Here is a 22,842-nt window from a genome sequence, read left to right on the forward strand (position 1 = left end):
CGAAAACGTGCAACCACTCTGAAAGAGCTGCTCGATGGAAAGCACACAATGTTAATGTTTTATTTTTAAGATACTTCTTGTGTTTGTTCAATGTAAGCCCTGTACTTTTGTATGAGGAGATAAGATATAAACTAACAACTGTTACTCACACCTTCTGACTGTTCATTTGTTCGCGATGCAGCTGGTCCATTTCGACCTGTTTGACGCGTGTGTAGAAAGCCGAACCAAGCAGCACGACCACGTTCGATGTCCACCAGAGGAATGACTTTGTTTCCTGGTACCAGGACGTCGCTATTACTGTTTGAGCGCACGCCTTTGCTGTACCGGATATGTTATGCGTCAGCGGAGAGGTAACTTTAATCTGTAGAGTCGTGACGAATCCGATGGCAAACCCAAAAACACCTCCAATCGTCATAACACCCCAGAACCAAGCTTCAGTTAAGTGCTCGTAGTTCAACACTTCCTGCACCTCCCCGTTGATGATCATTAGTGGAATGAAAAGTACCGCAGAGTAAACATTGTTGTAGTAGCTTAGCAACCACACCTCTTGGTTTACGAACTGCAGCGTACGCTTAGTGTAGATCGAGTACAGCGAAAGACTCAACGAGCCAAGCACACCGAATATGGTACCGATGAGCGAAAATGATTCTGTTAAACTTTCCTGATCGACGCCGATCCAAAATCCGGCCACAATCAGCACACAGCACAGGACCGCTTTGGTGCTCGTTTTTTGTCCCAGCAAAGCGTACGTCAACAGCACGTTGAAGACGGTCGTCAACGATCGACCCACGTAGTAGAAGGCAACACCGACGTACTTCAGGCACAGGTTGTTCGTCGCAATCATTGCCGTGAATAGAATTGATAGAGGGATCACCTTGCGGAAAGTTTCCTTATCGAAAGGATTACCATCGGGAAAGGATACGGTGCGTGGATAGCGCTTGCCGAGCATGCTCATAGTGAAACATATTGACGAGGAAGTTAGTACTTGAAACCACGTCACAAATAGCGGCGCATCGAGCTTCAACCCGCTCAAAAGTGCTTTATTCACAAATACCGTCAGAATGGAAATGATCCTGCAACAAGAAATCTCATTAATTCCGTAGTCAAGAGGGCAATGATACAATTTGATTCTTACCAATAGGCCGCTACTACCACGCCTATCCGGATGTATTTCGTGAATAAATTTTCCTTTTCCAATGGTTGATACATTGCAGCTTGCTTTTTAGAACCACCTGAAGTCAACTATCATCGTTTTACGAAACTATCTCATTAGCTCTTATCGATACAACTGCGATATCTTCTTTATTGGAATGCTTGTCGGTGGGAAGTTTTTTTTCACCTGTGTTTGTTTACATATGCTTTCCGCTGACAGCTGTCAGAGCGAACCGGCCCTCAAAAAAAAATCACACATGTAAACATCTGCAAACAAAACCCGGAAACGTGGTGGGAAAAATAACATTGTGCTATTTTGCATGGAATCTTGAAAATGTCTATCCAACTGGGCAAGTTATGCTCGCGCATCATAGAACAACATTTCGGGGAAGTAGTACGGACAGTAGTGGATGATCTGTTTGCATCGATCGCAAAACCTTTGTCGCAAATAATTCGTTCAACAGGATTAACCAAATCGGAGGTACATTGGCAGAAATATAAACCCAATTTCGCTCAAATAATGCTAGTTTCCTATCATTTTAGGTATGCAAATCATTGGCCATATTGATCAAATTTAACATGATAGGATTCGAGTTAAACAAGGCTCGCACGCAGTATGAGTATCGCTTGTACCATGATCGCATAGTGATGATCCTACGCTACCCACGCTACGTGCATTTGGTACAGACAAAGTTCGGCCACGAATCGGCAGTGTTGATGGAAGAATTGCTACGGTCAGGTACCCAGACAGCATCGTATATTATCGTCAAATCGATGCCCAACGTGGACATCAAGGATCACAATACGCTAGCGTCGCTGAGAGACAAATTCAGTGACCTCGCCAATGAACACTACATCATTCGGGCGCCCGAACCGATTCCCAGCGATGGTAGCGCTGAATTGATGGAGCTCTGTCACGACATTCCCAATCCATTCGTCATGCCGGAGCTGGATTTGCGTATATTGAAGGATCTGCACGACGGGAAAGCTGTCAAAGCGCCCGACGAAAACGTGCACTGGCTCGTGAACGTGGAACAGTTTCATATCGATTTTCGTAACACGATCATGATAACGGCGATTGAACGGCTGATTGATAGCAATGCGGGCGAGTGCATGAAGTTCTTGCTGCAGCTGATGAGCGAACGCACGAACCCTTGGGAAGCGGTTTCGAATCCAATCGCGCTCGTGGACCTAAGGCAGCGCTGCGAGAGAAAGTCTCAGAACGTTGAAATGTTACGCTACCTCGACCAGTATATCTCCGTGATGGAATCGAACGATTACTTGTCCAAGTTCGACACCAAGGGTGGCGGGCAGTTTACGGTAAATGTGAAGAAAATCTTCGAACAGCTGACGTGGGCCTGCATCGAGAATATTATCGTTGAAAAGTATGGCTCGAAAGCGGCACGAATCTTCCGGGTGATCCGGATGAAGAAGTACGTCGAGCAGGAGGATATCCAAAAGGAAGCAATGGTGCCCGCGAAGGAAGCGAAACAGTTAACGTACAAATTGCTCGAGGAAAATTTCCTGCAAATTCAAACGTTCCGCAAACCGGGCGGTGGGAACGCAGGTGCGCCAAAGTCTTTCTTTCTGTTTTACGTTAACCAGTCGCAGATTGTATCTATGCTGCTAGAACTAAGCTACAAGGCGTTATACAATTCGATCACCCGCCTAACGCACGATAAGACCGTCAACAAACGATTGATAGAGAAGAGCCAGCGTTTGGAGAGCATCGTAGAGACGATGAAGGAACGCGGCGAATCGGATGCATACATTAACGAAATCCTGGAAACGCTCACACCTCCCGAACAGGAAATACTGGCAAAGGTAAAGCTGCGCGTGAAGAGTCTCTACAGTGCGGAAATTGGGATTGATGAAACGATCTTCATTTTGAAACTATATCAACAATATCAGAAATAAATCTGCAACAGAATCTTTCTGCTCAAGGGGATTTTTCCTTTATTTTAGTGAAAGAAACAATATGTTTTGTTTTGAACGCAAAATCTGCCTAAGCGGCCAGGCGATCACGTTGATGTTGCTCCCATTTGCTCAACGGACCGTGATCGTTGCGGAACTGGACACCGCATCCGTCCGGTACCAAGCGGCCTTCATCGGCGTGCTTCTGATACACGTCGCGGTCGTACTTAGTGAAGCCCCACTTCTTGGAGACGAAGATCTTTTGACGACCCGGGAACTTGAACTTTGCACGACGCAGCGCCTCGATGACCTGCGCCTTGAAACGGTCGCTCGAGCGCACCGACATGATCGGCTGTCCGATATGGACACGCGCAACCGTACCTTGCGGTTTGCCGAAAGCACCACGCATTCCTGTTTGGAGCCTGTTGGGCGCAAGGTTGAGAGAGAAAAAAAAAGAACGGAAGTGGATTAGAATTTACAGCGCACGATCTGACATTCAGGAAGTTTGAGTTGCAAAGCGTAATTCAGTAATTGTCAACGTGTAAGAAAGGGTAATCATTGGGCATTCATAACCCAATGCTCTGAAAATGGCAATATCATCATAGGGAAGTTGAAGGTTACAAGGGGCTTTCGCACACCCTCAGGGACAACACTTACCGATCGGCTCCGGCACAGGACAACATCTTGTTGATGCGGATTACGTGGAATGGGTGCAGACGCATACGGATATGGAACTGGTCCTTACCGCAGAACTTCACCAGATACTTGTTACAGCAGATACGGCCCGCCTCGAGCGCCTCCGAGCTGAGCTGTTCATACTCATCCGACACAAGATGCACGCATAGCGGGAAGTCTTCCACCAACGCCTTCTTGCGACCCAAGTCGAAGATACGGATTTTGGGATCCGGAACACCGCGACAGAAGCGCGATTTCGGGTACGGTTTGTTTTTGCAGTAACGATAACATCTTGCCGGTCGGCGACCCATTTTGCGATACACACGTGTGAATCGTCCGACTTCCGAAGAAAAAGAGAAGCTGCACGTCAAACAAATTGAAGTTTGTTGATTTGTGAATAGCCAGGCTGGTCCATCGCACCCTTCATACTTCACAATTGGCGCAATTTTGACATTTGAGACCAACGCAAAATTATGTACAAATATGGGACTAGATTTTGATGATTTCTTGAATAAATATTGCACAGAATGGTGAAAAAACACGTTAAATAAGAAAAATCAAATTTGGAGACTACACGGAAGTTTTCCCGTCCGCGCATCGGTGTAGGACAGACGCAATTTGAGAAACATTTTGTTGTACATTGAACGGATTGTAAATGGGGCAAAGAGCGCATTTCAACAATGTTCAAATGAGTTAAATTCCAAATAAAATTTAAGGCAGATCATCGGAAAATATTTTCAATCAAGTTCGATTTCGAAAATGATCCGAACCTGCGTGTCGAACATAAATTTGAAACTGTCGAACATTGTGTGCGCTGTCAACGCAACGTCACCACTTTTTTATCAACTGTTGGCCGAGAAGAAAAAAGAAGTAAAATTGCTGGAATTGGTGCTGGTGTTAATTGTTTCTCCCGGTGTTTTCTTGGTTCGGTCCGTGGAAACTCCGCGGTTTTGTAGCGAAATGCCCCTGTAACGCCGGCTATTAGCTACCGATTTGGACTGCCAGAGGGTCCACCTTCATTAGCTTTCAGCGAAAGACAAGTTTTAGTCGGTTTTGTATAGGCTTTTTTCGCCGTTCCTTCCCCGGTTTCGCTAGGCTTAGGTAGCCGTGGTGGTGTGCGTGTGTGCGTGTATCCGCGCCGTGAAAAAGCAACAATCTTCTGAAAAGCTAGAAGAACAGTTCCTGACGGTACGAGCCATTGGTCTCCAAAGTCACTTGGCCACCATGAATCGTTCCAGCAAGAGCAGTACACTCCGTAAGACGGCCGGCTATTCCAGTCTGATAACATTCGCCGTCCTGTTGCTGGCATGGCTGTGCGGTTTCTCCAGCCGGCTGTTTGCTGTGATCCGTTTCGAGAGCATTATCCACGAATTCGATCCATGGTAAGTAAGAAATGATTCATTAATAACGCACATATGCCATTCAGAAAGCGATAACCGAAACAACCGGCCGGGAGGTACAAGGACGGAGCGACACGCTAGCGATTACGTGTCCCTTGCAACAGTGCGATTGTTTTGTTTTCGTACGTGGCCGCGGCACGCACACATACTCGCACAGACATGGAGGAAGCAGCATAGAACAATAATTTATTTGTCTAACTGTCGAACTGTCCGCTTACAGGTTCAACTACCGTGCCACGGCACACATGGTGGAGAATGGATTCTACAAGTTCCTGAACTGGTTTGATGAATCCGCCTGGTATCCGCTGGGTCGTATTGTCGGCGGTACCGTGTACCCCGGTCTTATGATCACGTCGGGTGGCATCCATTGGTTGCTACATACGCTCAACATTCCGGTGCACATTCGCGACATCTGCGTGTTTCTAGCACCGATCTTTAGCGGGCTGACCGCCATCTCGACGTACCTGCTGACGAAGGAGCTATGGTCGGCCGGTGCCGGGTTGTTCGCCGCCAGCTTCATTGCTATCGTACCCGGCTATATTAGCCGCTCGGTGGCGGGATCGTACGATAACGAAGGTATCGCGATTTTCGCCCTACAGTTCACCTACTATCTTTGGGTGAAATCGGTGAAAACCGGCAGCGTGTACTGGGCAGCATGTACGGCACTCTCCTACTTCTACATGGTGTCCGCGTGGGGCGGCTACGTGTTTATCATCAATCTGATCCCGCTGCATGTGTTCGTGCTGCTGATTATGGGCCGCTATTCGCCACGTCTGTTTACCTCCTACACGACGTTCTACATTCTGGGACTGATCCTTTCGATGCAAATTCCATTCGTTGGTTTCCAACCGATTCGCACGAGTGAGCATATGGCAGCGTCCGGTGTGTTCCTGCTGCTGTTCGCCGTTGCCGTACTGAAGCACGTTCAAACAGTGCTGTCGAAGCAAGAATTCAAGCGGCTTTTCCTCATCGGTGGTTTGCTGGCAGCTGGTGTCGTATTCGCCGGTGTAGTACTGCTTACGATGCTCGGCGTGATAGCACCCTGGAGCGGACGGTTCTACTCGTTGTGGGATACCGGGTACGCGAAAATTCACATTCCGATCATTGCGTCCGTGTCGGAGCATCAACCGACGACGTGGTTCTCGTTCTTCTTCGATCTTCACATTTTGGTGTGCACCTTCCCAGTGGGACTGTGGTATTGCATCAAGAAGATCAACGATGAGCGTGTGTTCGTCGTGCTGTACGCGATCAGTGCCGTGTACTTTGCGGGTGTAATGGTGCGTCTAATGCTGACGCTGACACCCGTCGTATGCATACTGGCTGGAGTGGCATTTTCCGGGCTGCTGGAAGTATTCCTGAAGGAGGACAACGCGGCCGGTGCCAAAGAGAGCGGTGGAGAAGGCGAGGGAGAAGATGCAAGCGGAGAGAAGAAGCAAATGTACGATAAGGCAGGCAAACTTAAGCACCGCCCGAAACATGACCTCACATCGCATAGCGCACATGGAGAACAGAATACGGGACTTGGTTCGAACGTAAAAAACATAGTGATAGTCGCCATTTTGATGTTGCTCATGATGTTTGCGGTGCACTGCACGTGGGTTACGTCCAACGCCTACAGCTCGCCCTCAATTGTGCTCGCTTTCTACAACAGTAACGATGGGTAAGAAATGGATACCGTCTTTCGTAAAATAAGTTCGCAAATGATTTCCTATTTTATTTCGTTTCCTAGTACTCGTAACATTCTGGATGATTTCCGTGAGGCCTACTACTGGCTGTGGCAAAACACTGCACCGGATGCTCGCGTCATGTCCTGGTGGGACTATGGCTATCAGATAGCGGGTATGGCAAACAGGACTACGCTGGTAGATAATAATACTTGGAACAATAGTCATATCGCGCTCGTCGGCAAAGCTATGTCCTCACCCGAGGAAAAAGCGTACGAAATCATGACCTCTCTCGATGTCGACTACGTGCTAGTGATCTTTGGTGGTGTGATCGGCTACTCTGGGGATGACATCAATAAGTTCCTCTGGATGGTGCGTATTGCAGAGGGCGAACATCCGAAGGATATACGCGAAAGCGATTACTTTACCGATCGGGGCGAGTTCCGTATCGATTCGGAGGGTGCACCTGCACTGTTGAACTGTTTGATGTACAAACTGAGCTACTACAAGTTTGGTGAATTGAAGCTCGACTACAGGTAAGTGCATGGAAGGCGTGATCCTGTGATGCTGGATACTCCATCATTCCATTTTTCGTATGATCTTCCTCTTCATCATGACAATAGAGGTGCTGCTGGATACGATCGCACCCGTAATGCAGTGATCGGTAACAAGGACTTTGAGCTGACGTATCTCGAAGAGGCGTACACGAGCGAACATTGGCTTGTACGCATCTACCGTGTGAAGAAACCGCACGAATTCAACCGGCCCGCCCTGAAGCCGGACGAACGGGTACTGCCGGCTGGCGATTTTGTGTCGCGCAAGACTACCAAACGAAGGAAAGGGCTAATCAAAAACCGTCCTGTTGTAGTGAAGGGCAAGCGGAATAAGTAAACAGTCGAGTAGAGCAAACAAACGCGACTCCAAAGGTTCTTCTTTTCATTTGGGCAAGTCGAACTGTCCTCCTCTTCTCACGTACGTTGAAGCACTAAAAGGGGAGAGAAGTTAGAAACAAAAACGTAAAAAAATGAGCAATTTAATTAGGTTTTTGTAATAACGCGGCGGGTGCACTGCGACAAAATGCTGTGAAAAACTGGAAAACAATACCCAACCCCCCAATATTTCGACCGATCAAATTTGCGTCAAACGGATGAATGTGTCGCCAAAACCTGTTTATCTCATTGGTTCTTTATAGTAGCAAATAAGATGTCCCGGATGTCAGGAATAAACATAAACAACTAAATTGCAATGGGAGAGAATGCAATAAAGTAGGCAAATAGCTCAACCTTTCTTGCATTAGCGTTCTTCTCGTTTCGAATGATTAGATTACAGGTCGTTGAGGATCGATAGTTTGGCTATTTGATGTGTTTGATGCACAATCTGTTTGTTAGGTTTTATTCCACAAACATCTGCATTTGTGTTATTTCTCCTCTTGCACATTCGATTGAATAATTCGTGTTACCTTTACTATGCTACGAATCTTCGATCCCGCGGAGTTTCTTTATGCACCCTTAATATACAATGGGATGGAGAGTAGGAATAGACGAAGGAGGGAGAGAGAGAAAGATGTGAAACAATTAGGTACCGTAAGTGTTTGCGTTTCGGTGGAAGATTTTTCTGTTTAACCTTCCACTCAGATAGAAAAAGAAAACAAAAACGAAAAAGAACAAATATGATTAAAAAAGGATGGTGAAAAACAATAGAAAGCTACAAAAAGAAACAGAAGACCGTACTGAAAACACCTCAAGGCACACACGCACCCACTGCAATATCATGACTTGTTTTTGTCTGCTGAAAATGTGCTCGTTTTGTTACCATGGAAACGTATATTTTATCGTACACATGTGCATGGCAATAGTAGTGGGATACGAGTTTCCGTTGTAACTGATCGATTTCGATCGTTTGTCGTTTTGAGGATCGATCCAATTAGTACGCGTGTGTTTATTTGTGCATTTATTCCAATGATCTGCTCCGGGTTGATGGTAAACGTAGAAAAGTTAATGAAGAAAAAGCAACAAAGCAAACGAACAACATGCAAACTTCTAGCCGAACACTGAATACAACTTAAGGCGAAAATAAATCACACAACCGAAGGGTGACATCAAAACAGCTCGCTGGTTATTGTGAGACTCGACCGTAATCATTGAGAAAATTGTGGCTGTGCTGTTCGTTCGTTTATATGCAAGTAAGTGGTGTTTACCCGCAAAAATAATTATTTCAATTTTGTTTTGTTCCCAGACGACTGAACGGTGAAGAACGACAATAGATGTTTCGGCTGGCGGTTGGGAAAATACGGTAATATATTGAAATTGTAGGGTCCCTGGAATAACCCACCTTTGTTGCCTCCTTGGCAAATTTCGGTCAAAACCCGTACCGATGCGCATGACTTGCGATGTGCCTCAGTTGCTAATGGTAAATATTTTGAAGTCATCGAAATATCGTTAGATAGCGTCGCTTTACAATCAAAACGAGGATAATTTCCTCAACAGTTCGCTAAATGGGCTGTGGGCCCGTCCATAACCATTTTGTTATCTCCGAGGCTGTGAAGTTATGGGATACAAAAGGAAGGAAAGGAATCATGCGGATGTGAGAAAGGGTAACTTGTTTGCCAATCCTGTTGACAGAGTGTCGCGCGTAGTCGCGTGCGTGCACGCTTTAACGGCTGTCTGGTTTACTATTTGAGCTTCAGCGTTGATACGTTTGCCTTCATATTGACCGGTACGTTTATTGGCGCGCTTCAGTCATTTAGTGAACGTTAATCGGTGAACACGAACATCGGTAGCGCAAGTGTGATTGATTGTAATAGAAAAACGTTCGTCCTGAAATAGACAAATATTTCCCAACTTTCCGCTGCTCCAAATGATTTACGATTAGTGTCAAAAACATTAACAATATTTAATAGTAAGTGTATCATCCTAAATATTGTACCTTGTACTACACAGGAACAGTACAGTAGCGCATTTATTGTAATAATATCATTTGCGTGTTTCGGTTGTAAAAGATGTAAAGTAAACATCCAGAACTATAGAGTGGGAATCTTCCAGTGAAAAGCAAATAGCAAGTTTCCCTCTGATAAGAAACAATCAAATTGCTCGGCTAGGGTGGATACACCCGTTGTGTCTAGAGAAGCCGGCAAGCAGTATCATATGATTTTGGAAGTTGACCTACTTAACCGTCGTTCGTTACTGCGTATGTGTTTGTAGGCCAACCGAAACTTACCGGAAAACCGAAAACTTTCCTCCCCGCAAGTATCGCTCGTTCGGGAGCAATTATGTTGCTGATGCGTGCGCATAAATTCTTCGAAGGTCTTACCCGGCGGCAACATAAAAAGATGCGTTAAGAAGAGGCAAAGAAACGACGACACGACTAGCCGGGCCGAAGCAAAATGTTCGCGGTGGTGTAATATATCTTGAAAGTGAAGTTAATTCAGGTGGAGTAGTGACGCGTACCATTACGTGCTGCAAAACCGGAGCGGCCTTGGTAGAAGTGTGGTGCATTGGTATTTCATTTATCAGCTTTAAACTTTCACAAACCGTGTGCATTCGTGTGGTGCAGCTGGTAAGTAAGGGCTGAGCCTAGGACCTGGAAGGTGGCGACCCCGCATAAGGTCAGCAAATGATTGCCCTTTGCGTGTCGAGCAGTGCGTGAAAAGTAGTGCATTCTTGTAACGTAGCTGGCAAATCGTTAACAATTTACACAAACCGTCTAATGAGGTGTTAACAGTAAAGCGTTCTGTTGGCCCATTGGGAAGCGGAGATGTTTCAGATATGTTTCTGTGTGGTCAGGGTGCATGAAACCTAAAAATAGCGGCGTGGTGCATAACTCACCACACGAAAGTGTTACGTTACGATGCAATAGACGCATCTGAAAGTGGAATATAGTTTGGAGTTGGGATTCTTCCAAGAGATTGAATTAATTAACATTAAATGTAAAGAACACCGAACATGTCTGTTTCATTTGTTTCGGAAAAACCAGTTAAAACTGGCTAAAAATATTTAATGAGATTCCAAATTTCAAGTCTCATGCTTCTGACATAGGAAACCAACCACAGGAGGATATTATTCCTATTGGCAAACAATTCATGAATAAACATGATGCAAGCAGTGGATGGTTATGATGCTCACCTCAGTTAAATTTCATCAACATTGTCACACACATACCAGCTAAATATCATTTGCTTTGGTCTCGTTTCAGATATCAACACCTGATCGAAGGAAATTTAATGTTTGTTTGATCAATTTGTAAGCTACTGCTGCACATATGATGGACGTCGTCGATCAGAAACCCCCTACGCTACCACCCTCTCCAGATAGTGACGATGATACACCACTCGCCATTAAGCTAACGGTCCAAAACGGCAACACCACCAACAACGTGACCCATTCGCCCTGGAAGCGCAAGCAGTTGGTTGACGTTAATCCGCACGGTAGTCTGGATTTGAGCAAGTTGTCCATGCGGCGGAACTCGAGCTATGGCAAACTGCCGTCGGAAGCACCCGAAGCGAAAGTGCTCGTCATCTACACCGGCGGTACGATCGGCATGATGCGCAATGAGAAAAATGGTACGTCAGACAATTCACACATCACTGGAGTGTTTTCTAATGCTAACTTGTTTATTTGCACGTTGATCACGGGCAGCGCTGGAACCGCGACCGTACGAGTTTGTGCGCAAAATACGCCAATACCCAAACATGCACGACGACGGGTACGCAAGCAAGCGGTATGGACCGGCGAAAAATATGGCACCATTGGTGCTGCCGTACGTGGAAGGCCAACATCGACGGATTCTGTATCAAATTTCTGAGTACGAACCACTACTCGATTCGTCCAACATGAGCATCACCGACTGGGTGCGCATTGCTACGGACATTCGGCAGTCGTACGAGTTTTTCGATGGGTTTGTAATTCTGCATGGAACGGACACGCTGTCCTATACCGCCTCAGCGCTTTCGTTTATGTTTGAGAATCTTGGAAAAACTATCATTATCACTGGATCACAGATTCCAATCTTTGAAACACGCACCGACGGTAAGGACAACTTTACGTCCGCACTAATCCTGGCCGGAAATTACGTTCTTCCGGAGGTGTGCATATTCTTCAACAGCCGTCTGTTCCGCGGCAATCGTACCATCAAGGTGAGCAGTGAGTCGTTGGACGCGTTCAACTCACCCAATGCGGCTCCGCTCGCAAAGATGGGCATCAACGTGGAGGTCGATTATCGGGTAATCTTCCGACCGTGCACGGTGGACAAGTTCACCGTACATCTGCAGATGGATGAGAACGTGGGACTGCTACGGCTGTTCCCGAGCATCTCCGTAGCGACGGTCAACGCATTCCTACGTGCACCGATGCGGGGCGTCGTGCTGCAGACGTATGGTGCTGGTAACTTTCCGACCAACCGAGCGGATCTGATCGCGGCACTGAAGGAAGCGAATGAGCGCCAGGTGCTGATTGTGAATTGTACACAGTGCAACGAGGGTGCGGTTTGCGATCTGTACGAAACAGGTCGTCAGCTGCAGGATGTCGGCATTATACCGGGCTACGATATGACACCGGAAGCCGCTCTGGCAAAGCTGTCGTACGTGCTCAGCAAGCAGGAGTGGGATTGGGAAACAAAGAAAAAGGTATTCAATGGAGTAGGAGAGTTTAATTGCAGTCTCGGATAGTCATGGTGAATGTCCCTTTTTTACTCTATAGATGATGAAAAGCAACCTGCGTGGAGAGCTTACCTGTGAAAAGCCTCCAGAAATGCAAGAATACGATCTAATAGATGCTGTCGCACGAACCCTCCATCTTACGTCCACGAAGGAATTAGGGCAGTTAAAGTCATCCCTGTTTCCAGCGATGGTTAACACGGCTGTGTTGGCCGGAGATGCGACAAAGGTATCACCATATTTCACTTGAACTCGGATCAATTTTGAGCTCAGTTTCTAATTGTTTTTCTTTACCTTCCAGTTGACGAACCTGAAAAACTATGGTGCGAACATGTCGGCGGAAAACTATGATCACCGGACAGCGCTACACGTGGCCTGTTGCGAAGGAAACACCGAGATGGTGCAGTATCTGCTGCAGAATGGTGCCGCCGTACATATACGCGACCGATACGATCGTACACCGCTGATGGATGCCATCATGCACGATCACCATCAGGCGATACGGTTGCTGATCAAGTGCGGTGCCCATCTGACCGGTTCGATACGTGCCATCGGTGATGGGTTGTGTGCAGCTGCGGCACGCAACCAGCAGCTGCGGCTTGAATCGTATCGCATTGCGGGTGCCGATCTCTCGCAGGAGGACTCGTGCGGACGTACCGCACTGCATGTGGCCGCACTGTACGGACACGTGGAGATCGTGCAATATCTGCTGAAGAACTATGCAGAACCGAATGCGATCGATTATCTTGGCCTGACGCCATTGGACTACGCAATGAGAGCGAACGCAGAGACGGTAATACCGGTGCTGGAGAGTCACGAGGCGCGTCGTGGAGATGAACTATCGTTCGACACGGATAAGCGATCCTCGATGAAGGATTCGTTCGACTAAAAGTGGAGTCCACATGGCAAGGCGGGTAACTTCCAGGAGTATTGTGATAAAAAAGTTAAATATGATGCGATTGTGTAGAAAGTGTCCAGGCTTTGGTGTTAAGTCACACGAGTGTAAAGCTAGACTGGCATTGTAATGAATAAAGGGTAAGAATTGCTCAGTAGATATTACGATAATTTAAATATTTTGATGAGGGTTGCAGGAGAGTTGGATAAAAATAGATATTTTTAAAATTTACCCTTTTGTTTTGGATCATGTTAAGGCACCAAATTTTTGTGAGTTTGACACCCCTATCAGACGATATGGCTGCGTACTTAATGTATCAGATTTAGGTGGCGTTCTTTACGTTTCGCGCTTAGGATGCATGCATACGACCGTTTTAATCTTTCGTCTAATATATTCTAATAACAATCTTAGCGTACGAGTAATGTATAGACAATATACGCATTCTGTAATTACGTAACAATTAGTAGGTGAATAATGATTTTATATCCCATGAAGAACTAATCAGTTGTACTAGAAACCCATTATTACATAATGTTACTGACTTTTATCTACTGTACATTTTACAACTTCGTATTACCGCTTCCTAGCCAAACGCATTATGTGTTTCACAAAGCTGGTGATCGCACAGCTGGGGAATGATTTTTCACAGCTCTTCCGAACTTCTCGTGCCGTCTGAATCGCTTCTTCGATGGCGGTACCGCTGATGAACTGTCCCATCCAATCGGCCCTCGATAGTCCTTCCACGATAGTGTCGACGGAGGTTGCCTTGCTTTCGGCGACGGCTATGGTGGCTTCCTTCACGTACCAGCACACCGTTCGTTGAATGCACGCCACCGTATCGATATCGTAAACTTCCATCGTCCGATCTAGTGACCCGAGCAGTGTCCACAACAGATTGTCGTTTTCTTCATTACGTTGATTGGCTGCAAAAGAAGCGTGATGGGAATATATTTACGTAGACCAGGCAGGCTGTCATGAAACTATTATCGAAGCAACCATCAGTCGTCCCATTGCAGAAGATGTGTAGTGTTTGAAAGGTAGTTTATGTTTGAAAGGTAGTTAAGCTCGAGGTCCGCTTTCATGATGGTGTTCAGTGAAGTGCCTAGTGGAGCTTCCTGGGAAACTCCCGGGAATCCTTTTCAAGATCAACCGGTCGGTGCCGAATCTCATTCGCTTATATTTTTTATTAAATTATTGGAGTTGAACAATTGTAATGAGAACGAACAGTACACCGTTTCCCTACATTGTGCTGGTGGTGGTGATAGTGTTACCGGGACAATGGACGTTTTGAAGGAGGAGAAACCGGGAGATGTTGTAAGGTAAGGACCATTTATCTTATTTACTTTTTGCGAGATGAATTTGTTCAAGTACTGTGGCTTGCTTTCTTCTCCATTCAGCTTACAAGCGGATAGGGAACAGTTTATTCGCTTTCTGAAGGAAAATTCCATAAATGTGTGCATTAAGTCGAACGACTCCACCGTTTACAAGGGCGTGCTTCACCTAAAGGACACGAATGTAATGGATTTCGATTGCACTGCCGGAAGTGGATCACCGGTGGAAGAGCAATTGCTCTTACACGACGATGACAACGAAGTGGTGGGAACGCTAACGATGGTGCTGCAAGTCGTTCATAAAGTTGCGTTAGCAGATCCCACGACTACTCCCGACATTATTTATCGCATAAACGACAACAAGCTTAAATCGGCAGACAAGCAGGAAGCGGAACTGCGCCGGCTGCTCGTCTGCCCTGAATGCAGCATGCCAAGGTCTTCAGACGGGTCAGGTTGCGGGTATGAGATTATTGATGGAATTTTGCATCGAAGGGGAATATCCAGCACGGAGAAGATAATCGAACAGATTAAGGAGAAGATTAATCGTGTTCAGCTTGATGAAGTCATCGGTCAACGGGATGCAACGCCTAGTGATGGCATTGAGCCGAACTGCAAATTTTGTGCTGAATGCGGTGGAATGACCGTTACTGGAGAAACATGCAAACCAGCTGCTGGTTTCCGATCCAGTCAAACACGATCATTGCACCAGATTCCGGAAAATCGCCAAAGCGGATATGTCGGTGATAATGCTCCTACTATTCCAGCACCTACCAAACGAACTTCAAAGATCCGGTATGTTACTATAGTATATCGATTGTTGAGCCATACATCATGATTGGAATTTTATCTTTCAGCTGTTGTGAGCGTTGCAAGGCCTGTCTGGATTGGCTACCATCCCAGTGCTGCTGTCCAAAGTGTGGCTACAAACCCCACAAGGAGGAATCTTTGGCAAAATCTATTCTGCCAACCTACTTCAACGACCCGTCCGACATGGCACCGTCACCCAATGAAAAGACGCCATCTTTCTACGGTTCGAACACTATGGTAGCTTCTTCCCAATCGTGTCGATTGTGCCACATTTGCCAAACTCGTTGTATCGATTGTGCAAACCAGATTAGCCAGAAGGATGATACCAAAACAACCAGCTCTTTCAGCTGTTTACCTCGTCAGATTAAATCTGCAACCGCTCCAACAACGGCCACAAAGGCAAGACCTGTTACCCGTCGGCCGTGGCGTACCGGTCGTCCATCCCACGGTCCCAAACCAGACTCCGTTAAACTTGGTTCGATCAAAGGGAAACGTACGAAAGAGATGCAAGAGGCATATGGCAACAAAGATTCTACCAATCTGCCGACTGCCGAAGGCAGAGCTCTGGTCAGTGCGGGACAGATTCGCAAAAACTACAACGGAACTATAAGGAAAATTAAGCGTCAAAATCGCAAACTCTACTCGTACCGGTTCGGAAAGCGTCATCCAGGTATTGTGGTTGGGCATCGTACATGCATGAAACAGGATCCGCTCGTACCGCCCCATATGGGTTGGCAGTGGGATATTTGTCCGCCGGGGATTGACAAACGACGTCCAGGATGGCGACCCGGCGCAGTACGCCGACCCATAAGGGAGTTGATGCAACACTTCCTAAAATGCTACCCATTGGACAATGTGCCCGTTTCGAAGGAAAAATCGGTCGGCTTCCATACAGACGATCCATCGCAAGGTGATCACAAGCAGAAACCAACGCTGCTCATCACAAAGAAGCATGGTGTCTACTCGATTACGATGAATCCGCTGAAGGACTCGGAGACGCTCAAAACCACCGACAATCCCTATCTTGCCGGCAAACCGATTAAGTTCAAGCTCGCCAAAGATCCGCAGCTCACGAAGCTCTATCAGTTGCGCGATGCACTCAAGCGCAAAGGTCTGCCACTCTGCGGCTGCAAGGATCTAGCGAGCTGCGATCATTGTACCGATCGGGAGAAACGACTTCTGACGGAGGAGATTCGGCGCACGTCGAAGGTGTTGGGACTGTCGGCGAAAACTTCCATCGGTGATGTACCGAGCGAAAGTGAAAGCGTGCTTGACGTGGAGTTTACACCTCCGTCGGCCATTATCCGATCAGATATTCCAAAGCCCGATCTGGTGGTGGCCGAAACGCAGTACAATGTTCAGGACTTCCAACTCAAACCCGTAGCCGATGGGAAAGACGTAAAATCTAAAGCTTCCAGAGTACGTGGTGGAGTATCACATCATGGGAAAGGTGACGCCACCTCCAAGGCAGCTACTGGGCCGGGTTCGAAAAATGTGACCCAAAAAGGAGGACCAGCGAAGAAGGCGAGTGCCGTTGGTCCGGAGGCCACGAACACTAAAGTTCGCATATCGGTCGCGAAAGCTAAAAGACCTGGAGCTGCAGTGAAGGGAAGCGAACCTGCTGGAAAGGGCAGCAAAAAGTAAAAACAACACCACCATATGTTAGTCCACTTATCGTCCATCTGTTTCGTTTTGAAGCCTCGATGCCGTCAGATGGCGACACTGTTGGGTTTGTTGCTTATCTCTCCCAACTTATCCGGCTGATCGCAGTAGTTCTTCTACACCTCTATATTTCTCTATCTTGTATCGCACCTTTGGAACCAAAAATAGAAATTCGCGTACTCTCGGATGTCTACCGTACGAAGTTTAAGCCTGATTTGTCTTTCAATTGCTGTTGCACGTCATAGCTTCAGTTGACTTGCAAATACTTTGTTGGGGGATCTTCGACCGAACGTATTGCGTCACGTACTGTGTACCATGCGTCATTTCCCTTCACAACGATTGCACTAGTCGGACGGTTTCCTCGACCACAGTTCAAAACTGTGGAGTTCAAAACGAGACAGAGGTAATGGTGCGCTTCGGATGCTGCGGTATAACACTGTTATCACACTTACCACCTTCTTGCTTCTGTCCGGGACTACTTTCAGCACGTCCGGAGTTTTGCCGCGGTCCACCCAAGGACAGCAGGGAGGACCACGGCATAGCGGTGCTGCTGTTCGAGAAGGTGCGGGCAACCGCTCCAACCAGCGCTCCACCAACGGTAAGAACACCGGCAACAGCAACAGCGCCCAGGTTCACGTTCAGCAGCGGAGTACCCTGTCAAAGGCGAACCCAATCGGGATGGAAAGCGCGTTAGTTTGCCATCGAAATCCGACTGGACCGCAAAGCCTGACTGTGGGTTGTTGTCCAACGGTCACCTACTGCTGCTATCCAACACAATGCTTACCTTAAGCACGGAACTCATCACACCGTTCACCGACTTTTGAATCGGAATCGATAGGAAAGGTATCGCAAAATCAATTTCCACCTGTAAAATCGAAGTGTAAAACCAAATTTCAACATTTTGGTTGCGTTTTCCTTGTGCAACCTTCTGACGAGCTGATCAAGAATTGCAAAGAACTAAAAATCTTGCCTACCTCAATGCTGTTGTCCTTTGTTTCGAACGATATGAATCGAGGCTCTCGACGCCACCCACTTTTGGATGCTCTTGGACGTGGACGTGACGTCGTCTGGGAGTAGTCCAGTGTGAAGAACCGATCGTCCTCTGATAGAACAGCCGGACCATAAACTCGGCTCCAGTGATTCCCAGTAGTGGTGGTGTCGTTGGAAGTCGGGCCACAAAACACTTTTGGAGCTTGCTCGGACAGTAACACGGCTAGGGCGAGAATTGATACGGTGAGCAACATGGTCGTCGTCCGATCGGTTCCAGTGCAATTGCCAAACTGGCACATTGCGCAAATTGTGGCCCTGAATTCTTCACTTCAAACCATCGCGGCAGTTAGTGGCGGGTGTGTGGCATGGTTTTTCGATTCATGCACATACCCTTGTTGCCTTCACTTCGCTTCCTCTCACAGTCGAACGCATACGAAATGGTGCGGAATCATTCGGGCCGGTGAACGATTTATCATCATCACCATCGTGCGTGTGCTTTCAGTCATGCAGTAGTGCAGTTGTCATGCTTTGCCGGCAAGCTGGTAAAAACAATTCACGTTTCGGAAAACTATGAAATGATGATCGTTTTCCGTACTTACGACACATGGTACATGAAACGGGTCGAAGTCGTACTGCTGCTAGGAAATGATGAGCATGTTGGTGGCAACACGGGATCTAGTTGATGGCAAACTGCATAACGATATGCAGCGTGACTCTGCGCGGAACTGGCGGTAGGCATGTTCACAGATGTCACACTGCAATGGCATTGTAGGGCAGTTATGTCTCGAGACTGCATCGCCTATTACATACGCAGGTCGGTTGTGTAACTGCGAAAAATTGCGGATATTGTTTCAGGAGTTTTTTCAATGGCATTTTCGGGGTATTTTGGGAGCATTTAGAGGATGGTAATGGGATGGTAATACGAGATACTCAACAAAGCCAGATGTAGGTCAGTTGCCGAATAAGTGTCAGTTGGAGTTGTTGAACCATACTCCAAATACTTATGAAGTGACTGTTCGACTTTTGGGCAATTTAAGTCACCGACAGCCAGCCGACAATCACGAGAGATGAACTAAGAGCCAAATGAGAAATATGTTATTGTCTCGTTTAATAGTTTCCTTTTTTAATAAATTATTGTGAAACGAATTTAGTCAACAAAATCATAAAAAACTTTCTAATGAGACGTATTTTGGCTCGGCTTGACTTAAAGTCTAATTTTATCTCAGGTGTTTTGCAATTGAAAGGTTACTAAAAGCTAAATTACCAATATATTTAACGAAACAAATTTTTCTCACTTATAATAAAACGTAAAATGATAAATACAACCGAAAAACAATTAAAAACCATATTAAACATCGAATTAGTGAAATGGTGAATATGACATCTATAATTTATTAAACAAAACAAGTTTATCTAGAATGTACTAAAAAGACTGTAATTAAAGTTACTTAAAACAGCATTTCCTCAAAATGATTTTTTAATTAAAATAGTGTAGACATTATAATATTTATTTTTCTTAATGTTTCTACTTTACACGAGCATTTATGGACACACAACGACCTACAGTTAAACAAACACAGCCTTAGATTTGACACATTCAGTTGCCAGCAGTTTCAGCGGTAGTAAATGTGGATGGGAGAAAGACAATTTCACGGATAGTGCATAATTTCGTAGTGGAAATTAACGTGAACCTCGTGACAATTCAACAGGGTACGGTGGCACACATGTTGCCATTATGTCACCGCTAAGCACACAGCAACAATTAAATGATGCAATAATGATTCGGCGTGCACGTTTTAGTAGTATGCATGCATTTGCTTATGAGTACGTGATGTAGTATTGGAGTTGGCTAATAGTTAATGTTTACAAAAGTGTATTTTAAAAGCACAACTGTTTAACGTAGGACTTATATCTTTACTGTCTTTACTTTACTATGCCTTTGATACATAGGTAATTTGAATTGAAGATATTTGGTAATTATGTAAGTCAAGCGAAGACAATAAAAACATTATCTTACCTATTATTTAACTAACTTCACATTTTCATGATATTTTTTTAATATAAATTTTTCTTTTTAAGTATTGTTTTAAATTCTGATACATTTTCTTATGTTCTTTATTTATTACCTTCAGATCTTACCTTGTTTACCTTACTTTTTAATTATATTGCAAGTTGTTTCCTTTTCTTTTTGTTTCGTTTTTATACTTTATAAACTATTCTTTCATGATTTGTGTGATCTTTTTCATTTTGTTTCGAAAGGTGGTGGTTATTGAAAGATTTTCTTTCTTGGTGAAGTGAATTTACAAGACTTATAGTAAATTGTCTTCTTCAATATCTTAAAAAATGTAACCGTATTAAAACTCTGAACAACAATTGCAACGAAATAAGTAACAAAATTCTTCGATGAAAAACCGAATAATTTACACTCTCACTCACTTCGTTCGTTGCTACGAAAGGAAGAGGATAATTTTGCATACGGAAAGTGAAAAATGTTTCCCAATTGCCATAGGCATCACTAAGCCAACTTACGCTGGATCTCTCCCATTCTTCGATTACCGCTGACTTGCGCAACACCAAAACCATCGTCACCCTTCCAGCACCAACTGTGAGGGCCGTCGCGCCAGAATGCACAGCAAATCAGAAAAATTATCAACGCCTCTGTAGCAACCAGTGTGCTCCCGAGGATGAAAAATGTCAACCAATGCGCGCGTGTAGCGAGAAGAGAGCCTTTCCTCGCCAGTCAGTCCCACCGGATTAATCGCGGTAATGACGTTCATAATTCCGCATTAAACGTTCACGGCTTCCTACACCCTGCTGTGTCGTCCTACCAGCGAGCACATCTTCTGTTTCCGTCTGCTGTTGTGGGTTTTTTTTTCTTTTCGCGGCCCATTAAGTGGCCTGAGGTGCGTCCACGCACACGCGCACTTTGAAGACGAGCCCAACAATCGTAGCGAATGAATGAAACAACATTTCACGCAACAGGGCACATCTTTTGAATGAATGCGGCTGAATGTGCATACATTGGTACATGCAAGGAAGTGGCTTTGCTGGTTGATACCTTTTGGAGCCCAGTTGGAGAAGCAGTGTTTTGTGTTGTTTCTCTCTTCGCTGTGTAGACGATACAAAAAGGTCGTGAACCATGCGGCTAGGGCTTCGTTCAAAGCTGCTGACGGAGAATGGTGATTTGGAGGGATTGAAGGAAAACACTTGTTAGTAATTCTATTATTCATTGTGTTTTGATGATTGCCACCGCCTATTGGTAGGAGCCGTGGAGTAAGTTTGGGTATAAAATATAGCTTTGGTAGACAGAAGGATTCATTACAGTTTGTACGTTACAATCGGTGACAACGAGTACTAGTGAAAGTGCGCATCGAACAATCCACCAACAAACTCACAGACAACATGGCAGCTCGTGGGGCTTACTTTGTGTCCGTTTTAGTGCTAGCAATGATCGGTTGGCAGTGTGCGGAGGCACAAAGGTGAGTATAGTAGTAGAGAAAAGTTCTATAATGCATATCTGCGCGATTGCTAAGTGTAAAGTGAAGTAGTGTGAATGTGTGGTGGGTGTTATATCTCTTCTCGGTGGCTTTAAATCCTTGGTGATAGTCAGTGCTGCACAATAAGGGTCCTGATAAGATTTGATCCACGGCCCTCGGTGTCTTAGACCGAACGTCATACCACAGGACTAAACGATCTCTCCTGAGTAACAGTGCTGTATAGCATATTTAAGAATATCGTGCACTTGCCATACAATTCTGATACTTACAAACGTTCCTGTTTTATCAATCTTTTCGACGCTTTTCTCCTAACTCGCAGTAATCCATGGCGACGACAAAACGACACCTTTGCTACTGAATCGGCCAGCGATCGTAGCCAACGGTTGGGACTAACCACGGGTTATGGTGGCGTTAATGGCTACGGTTACTCCAGCACCGGACTGGGTTCCTACACGCCGCTCAAGATCGATCTGGGTGGAGTGGTGCTTGGAACGCTCGTCGGTATCGGTGCCCTACTGTTGCTTCCGAAGCTGGTCAATGTGATCGGTGGTGGGTACGGAGGATCCGGTCACTACCGTAGCGCGGACAGCGACCCGACCGGTATCAGCGATCTGATGAGCAAGGTTGATGATTACCTCGCTCAGAACAACATCGATTCTGGGGCTTGCATGCAGAAGGCCGTCTGCAGCTACCTTCGTTCGTCCGACTACCATGCGCAGGTGGGCACAGCCGATCAAGTGGAGCATATGATCCTGGCACTTTCCGAGTAAGTAGCACTGTAAAAACCATCCGAAGCAGGTCGCTGATACAATCGTTGCATTCCAACCAGAAATTCGATCATCGACTATATGCTGGATGGAACGGCGATCAAGGAGGCGATCAAGAATGGCAAAATGCAGACGGCTCGATCGTGCGATGAACTATACTCGACCTGTCCGCTTGACCGCCAATCTACGCTGAAGCTGTTCAAGAAGATGTTCCCGATCGGAAACTAAACAACCCGGAGGAAATGAAGCTGTTAATTGGTCGTATTCTGCACGGTCGATGGTTTGGTTTGCCACACATAGGACCATGGCGTCGGTAGAAAACAGCTCCCAAGGCAAAGAAACTAATTTGTAACGAAGTTTAACGAAGGTTGTTACAAACAGGTCCGACCTAGTTCGTTGAACGTATTTTTAGCTCCACCGTGTACATCTTGCCGGCAG

The 22,842-nt window shown here is 46.0% G+C and overlaps 7 protein-coding genes across 7 annotated transcripts; 5 read left to right on the forward strand and 2 right to left on the reverse strand.

Moving 5' to 3' along the window:
- Positions 1-145: 145 nt before the first annotated feature.
- LOC128707859 (GDP-fucose transporter 1) lies at positions 146-1,209 on the reverse strand. Its single transcript, XM_053802818.1, has 2 exons — positions 1,136-1,209; positions 146-1,073 (listed from the first exon to the last, which is right to left on the reverse strand). The coding sequence occupies exons 1-2, from the start codon at positions 1,207-1,209 to the stop codon at positions 146-148; spliced, it is 1,002 nt and encodes a 333-aa protein (XP_053658793.1).
- Positions 1,210-1,486: 277 nt separating this feature from the next.
- On the forward strand, positions 1,487-3,069 carry LOC128708747 (DNA-directed RNA polymerase III subunit RPC3). Its single transcript, XM_053803728.1, has 2 exons — positions 1,487-1,633; positions 1,696-3,069. The coding sequence occupies exons 1-2, from the start codon at positions 1,487-1,489 to the stop codon at positions 3,067-3,069; spliced, it is 1,521 nt and encodes a 506-aa protein (XP_053659703.1).
- Positions 3,070-3,157: 88 nt separating this feature from the next.
- On the reverse strand, positions 3,158-4,076 carry LOC128707216 (60S ribosomal protein L10-like). The gene is made up of 2 exons (XM_053802166.1): positions 3,724-4,076; positions 3,158-3,488 (listed from the first exon to the last, which is right to left on the reverse strand). The coding sequence occupies exons 1-2, from the start codon at positions 4,050-4,052 to the stop codon at positions 3,158-3,160; spliced, it is 660 nt and encodes a 219-aa protein (XP_053658141.1). The 5' UTR covers positions 4,053-4,076.
- An 889-nt stretch (positions 4,077-4,965) lies between these two features.
- LOC128718901 (dolichyl-diphosphooligosaccharide--protein glycosyltransferase subunit STT3B) lies at positions 4,966-7,696 on the forward strand. The gene is made up of 4 exons (XM_053812516.1): positions 4,966-5,123; positions 5,362-6,801; positions 6,871-7,341; positions 7,429-7,696. Exons 1-4 carry the CDS (start codon positions 4,966-4,968, stop codon positions 7,694-7,696), a joined length of 2,337 nt encoding a protein of 778 aa, XP_053668491.1.
- A 3,366-nt stretch (positions 7,697-11,062) lies between these two features.
- Positions 11,063-13,344, forward strand: LOC128719601 (L-asparaginase). Its single transcript, XM_053813228.1, has 4 exons — positions 11,063-11,363; positions 11,440-12,425; positions 12,499-12,684; positions 12,757-13,344. The coding sequence occupies exons 1-4, from the start codon at positions 11,063-11,065 to the stop codon at positions 13,342-13,344; spliced, it is 2,061 nt and encodes a 686-aa protein (XP_053669203.1).
- A 1,089-nt stretch (positions 13,345-14,433) lies between these two features.
- Positions 14,434-17,939, forward strand: LOC128708528 (uncharacterized). Its single transcript, XM_053803506.1, has 4 exons — positions 14,434-14,669; positions 14,748-15,473; positions 15,536-17,128; positions 17,636-17,939. The coding sequence occupies exons 1-4, from the start codon at positions 14,434-14,436 to the stop codon at positions 17,937-17,939; spliced, it is 2,859 nt and encodes a 952-aa protein (XP_053659481.1).
- A 3,603-nt stretch (positions 17,940-21,542) lies between these two features.
- LOC128708384 (uncharacterized) lies at positions 21,543-22,632 on the forward strand. The gene is made up of 3 exons (XM_053803360.1): positions 21,543-21,619; positions 21,957-22,403; positions 22,467-22,632. The coding sequence occupies exons 1-3, from the start codon at positions 21,543-21,545 to the stop codon at positions 22,630-22,632; spliced, it is 690 nt and encodes a 229-aa protein (XP_053659335.1).
- Positions 22,633-22,842: the final 210 nt, after the last annotated feature.

Source organism: Anopheles marshallii, chromosome 2 (genome assembly GCF_943734725.1).
Source record: "Anopheles marshallii chromosome 2, idAnoMarsDA_429_01, whole genome shotgun sequence".
Taxonomy (NCBI): domain Eukaryota; kingdom Metazoa; phylum Arthropoda; class Insecta; order Diptera; family Culicidae; genus Anopheles; species Anopheles marshallii.

Excerpts from the sequence above, each read along its gene's own strand:
- LOC128707859 (XM_053802818.1), bottom strand. The coding sequence starts at position 1,209 with ATGTATCAACCATTGGAAAAGGAAAATTTATTCACGAAATACATCCGG. Across the intron at positions 1,074-1,135 it reads GTGGTAGTAGCGGCCTATTG|GATCATTTCCATTCTGACGG; the intron begins GTAAGAATCAAA and ends TTCTTGTTGCAG.
- LOC128708747 (XM_053803728.1), top strand. The coding sequence starts at position 1,487 with ATGTCTATCCAACTGGGCAAGTTATGCTCGCGCATCATAGAACAACAT. Across the intron at positions 1,634-1,695 it reads CAGGATTAACCAAATCGGAG|GTATGCAAATCATTGGCCAT; the intron begins GTACATTGGCAG and ends CTATCATTTTAG.
- LOC128707216 (XM_053802166.1), bottom strand. The coding sequence starts at position 4,052 with ATGGGTCGCCGACCGGCAAGATGTTATCGTTACTGCAAAAACAAACCG. Across the intron at positions 3,489-3,723 it reads TCCTGTGCCGGAGCCGATCG|GCTCCAAACAGGAATGCGTG; the intron begins GTAAGTGTTGTC and ends TGCGCCCAACAG.
- LOC128718901 (XM_053812516.1), top strand. The coding sequence starts at position 4,966 with ATGAATCGTTCCAGCAAGAGCAGTACACTCCGTAAGACGGCCGGCTAT. Across the intron at positions 5,124-5,361 it reads ATCCACGAATTCGATCCATG|GTTCAACTACCGTGCCACGG; the intron begins GTAAGTAAGAAA and ends GTCCGCTTACAG. Across the intron at positions 6,802-6,870 it reads TTCTACAACAGTAACGATGG|TACTCGTAACATTCTGGATG; the intron begins GTAAGAAATGGA and ends TTCGTTTCCTAG.
- LOC128719601 (XM_053813228.1), top strand. The coding sequence starts at position 11,063 with ATGATGGACGTCGTCGATCAGAAACCCCCTACGCTACCACCCTCTCCA. Across the intron at positions 11,364-11,439 it reads GATGCGCAATGAGAAAAATG|CGCTGGAACCGCGACCGTAC; the intron begins GTACGTCAGACA and ends GATCACGGGCAG. Across the intron at positions 12,685-12,756 it reads TGGCCGGAGATGCGACAAAG|TTGACGAACCTGAAAAACTA; the intron begins GTATCACCATAT and ends TTTACCTTCCAG.
- LOC128708528 (XM_053803506.1), top strand. The coding sequence starts at position 14,434 with ATGGTGTTCAGTGAAGTGCCTAGTGGAGCTTCCTGGGAAACTCCCGGG. Across the intron at positions 14,670-14,747 it reads AAACCGGGAGATGTTGTAAG|CTTACAAGCGGATAGGGAAC; the intron begins GTAAGGACCATT and ends TTCTCCATTCAG. Across the intron at positions 17,129-17,635 it reads GCTGGAAAGGGCAGCAAAAA|CACGTCCGGAGTTTTGCCGC; the intron begins GTAAAAACAACA and ends GACTACTTTCAG.
- LOC128708384 (XM_053803360.1), top strand. The coding sequence starts at position 21,543 with ATGGCAGCTCGTGGGGCTTACTTTGTGTCCGTTTTAGTGCTAGCAATG. Across the intron at positions 21,620-21,956 it reads CAGTGTGCGGAGGCACAAAG|TAATCCATGGCGACGACAAA; the intron begins GTGAGTATAGTA and ends CCTAACTCGCAG. Across the intron at positions 22,404-22,466 it reads ATGATCCTGGCACTTTCCGA|AAATTCGATCATCGACTATA; the intron begins GTAAGTAGCACT and ends CATTCCAACCAG.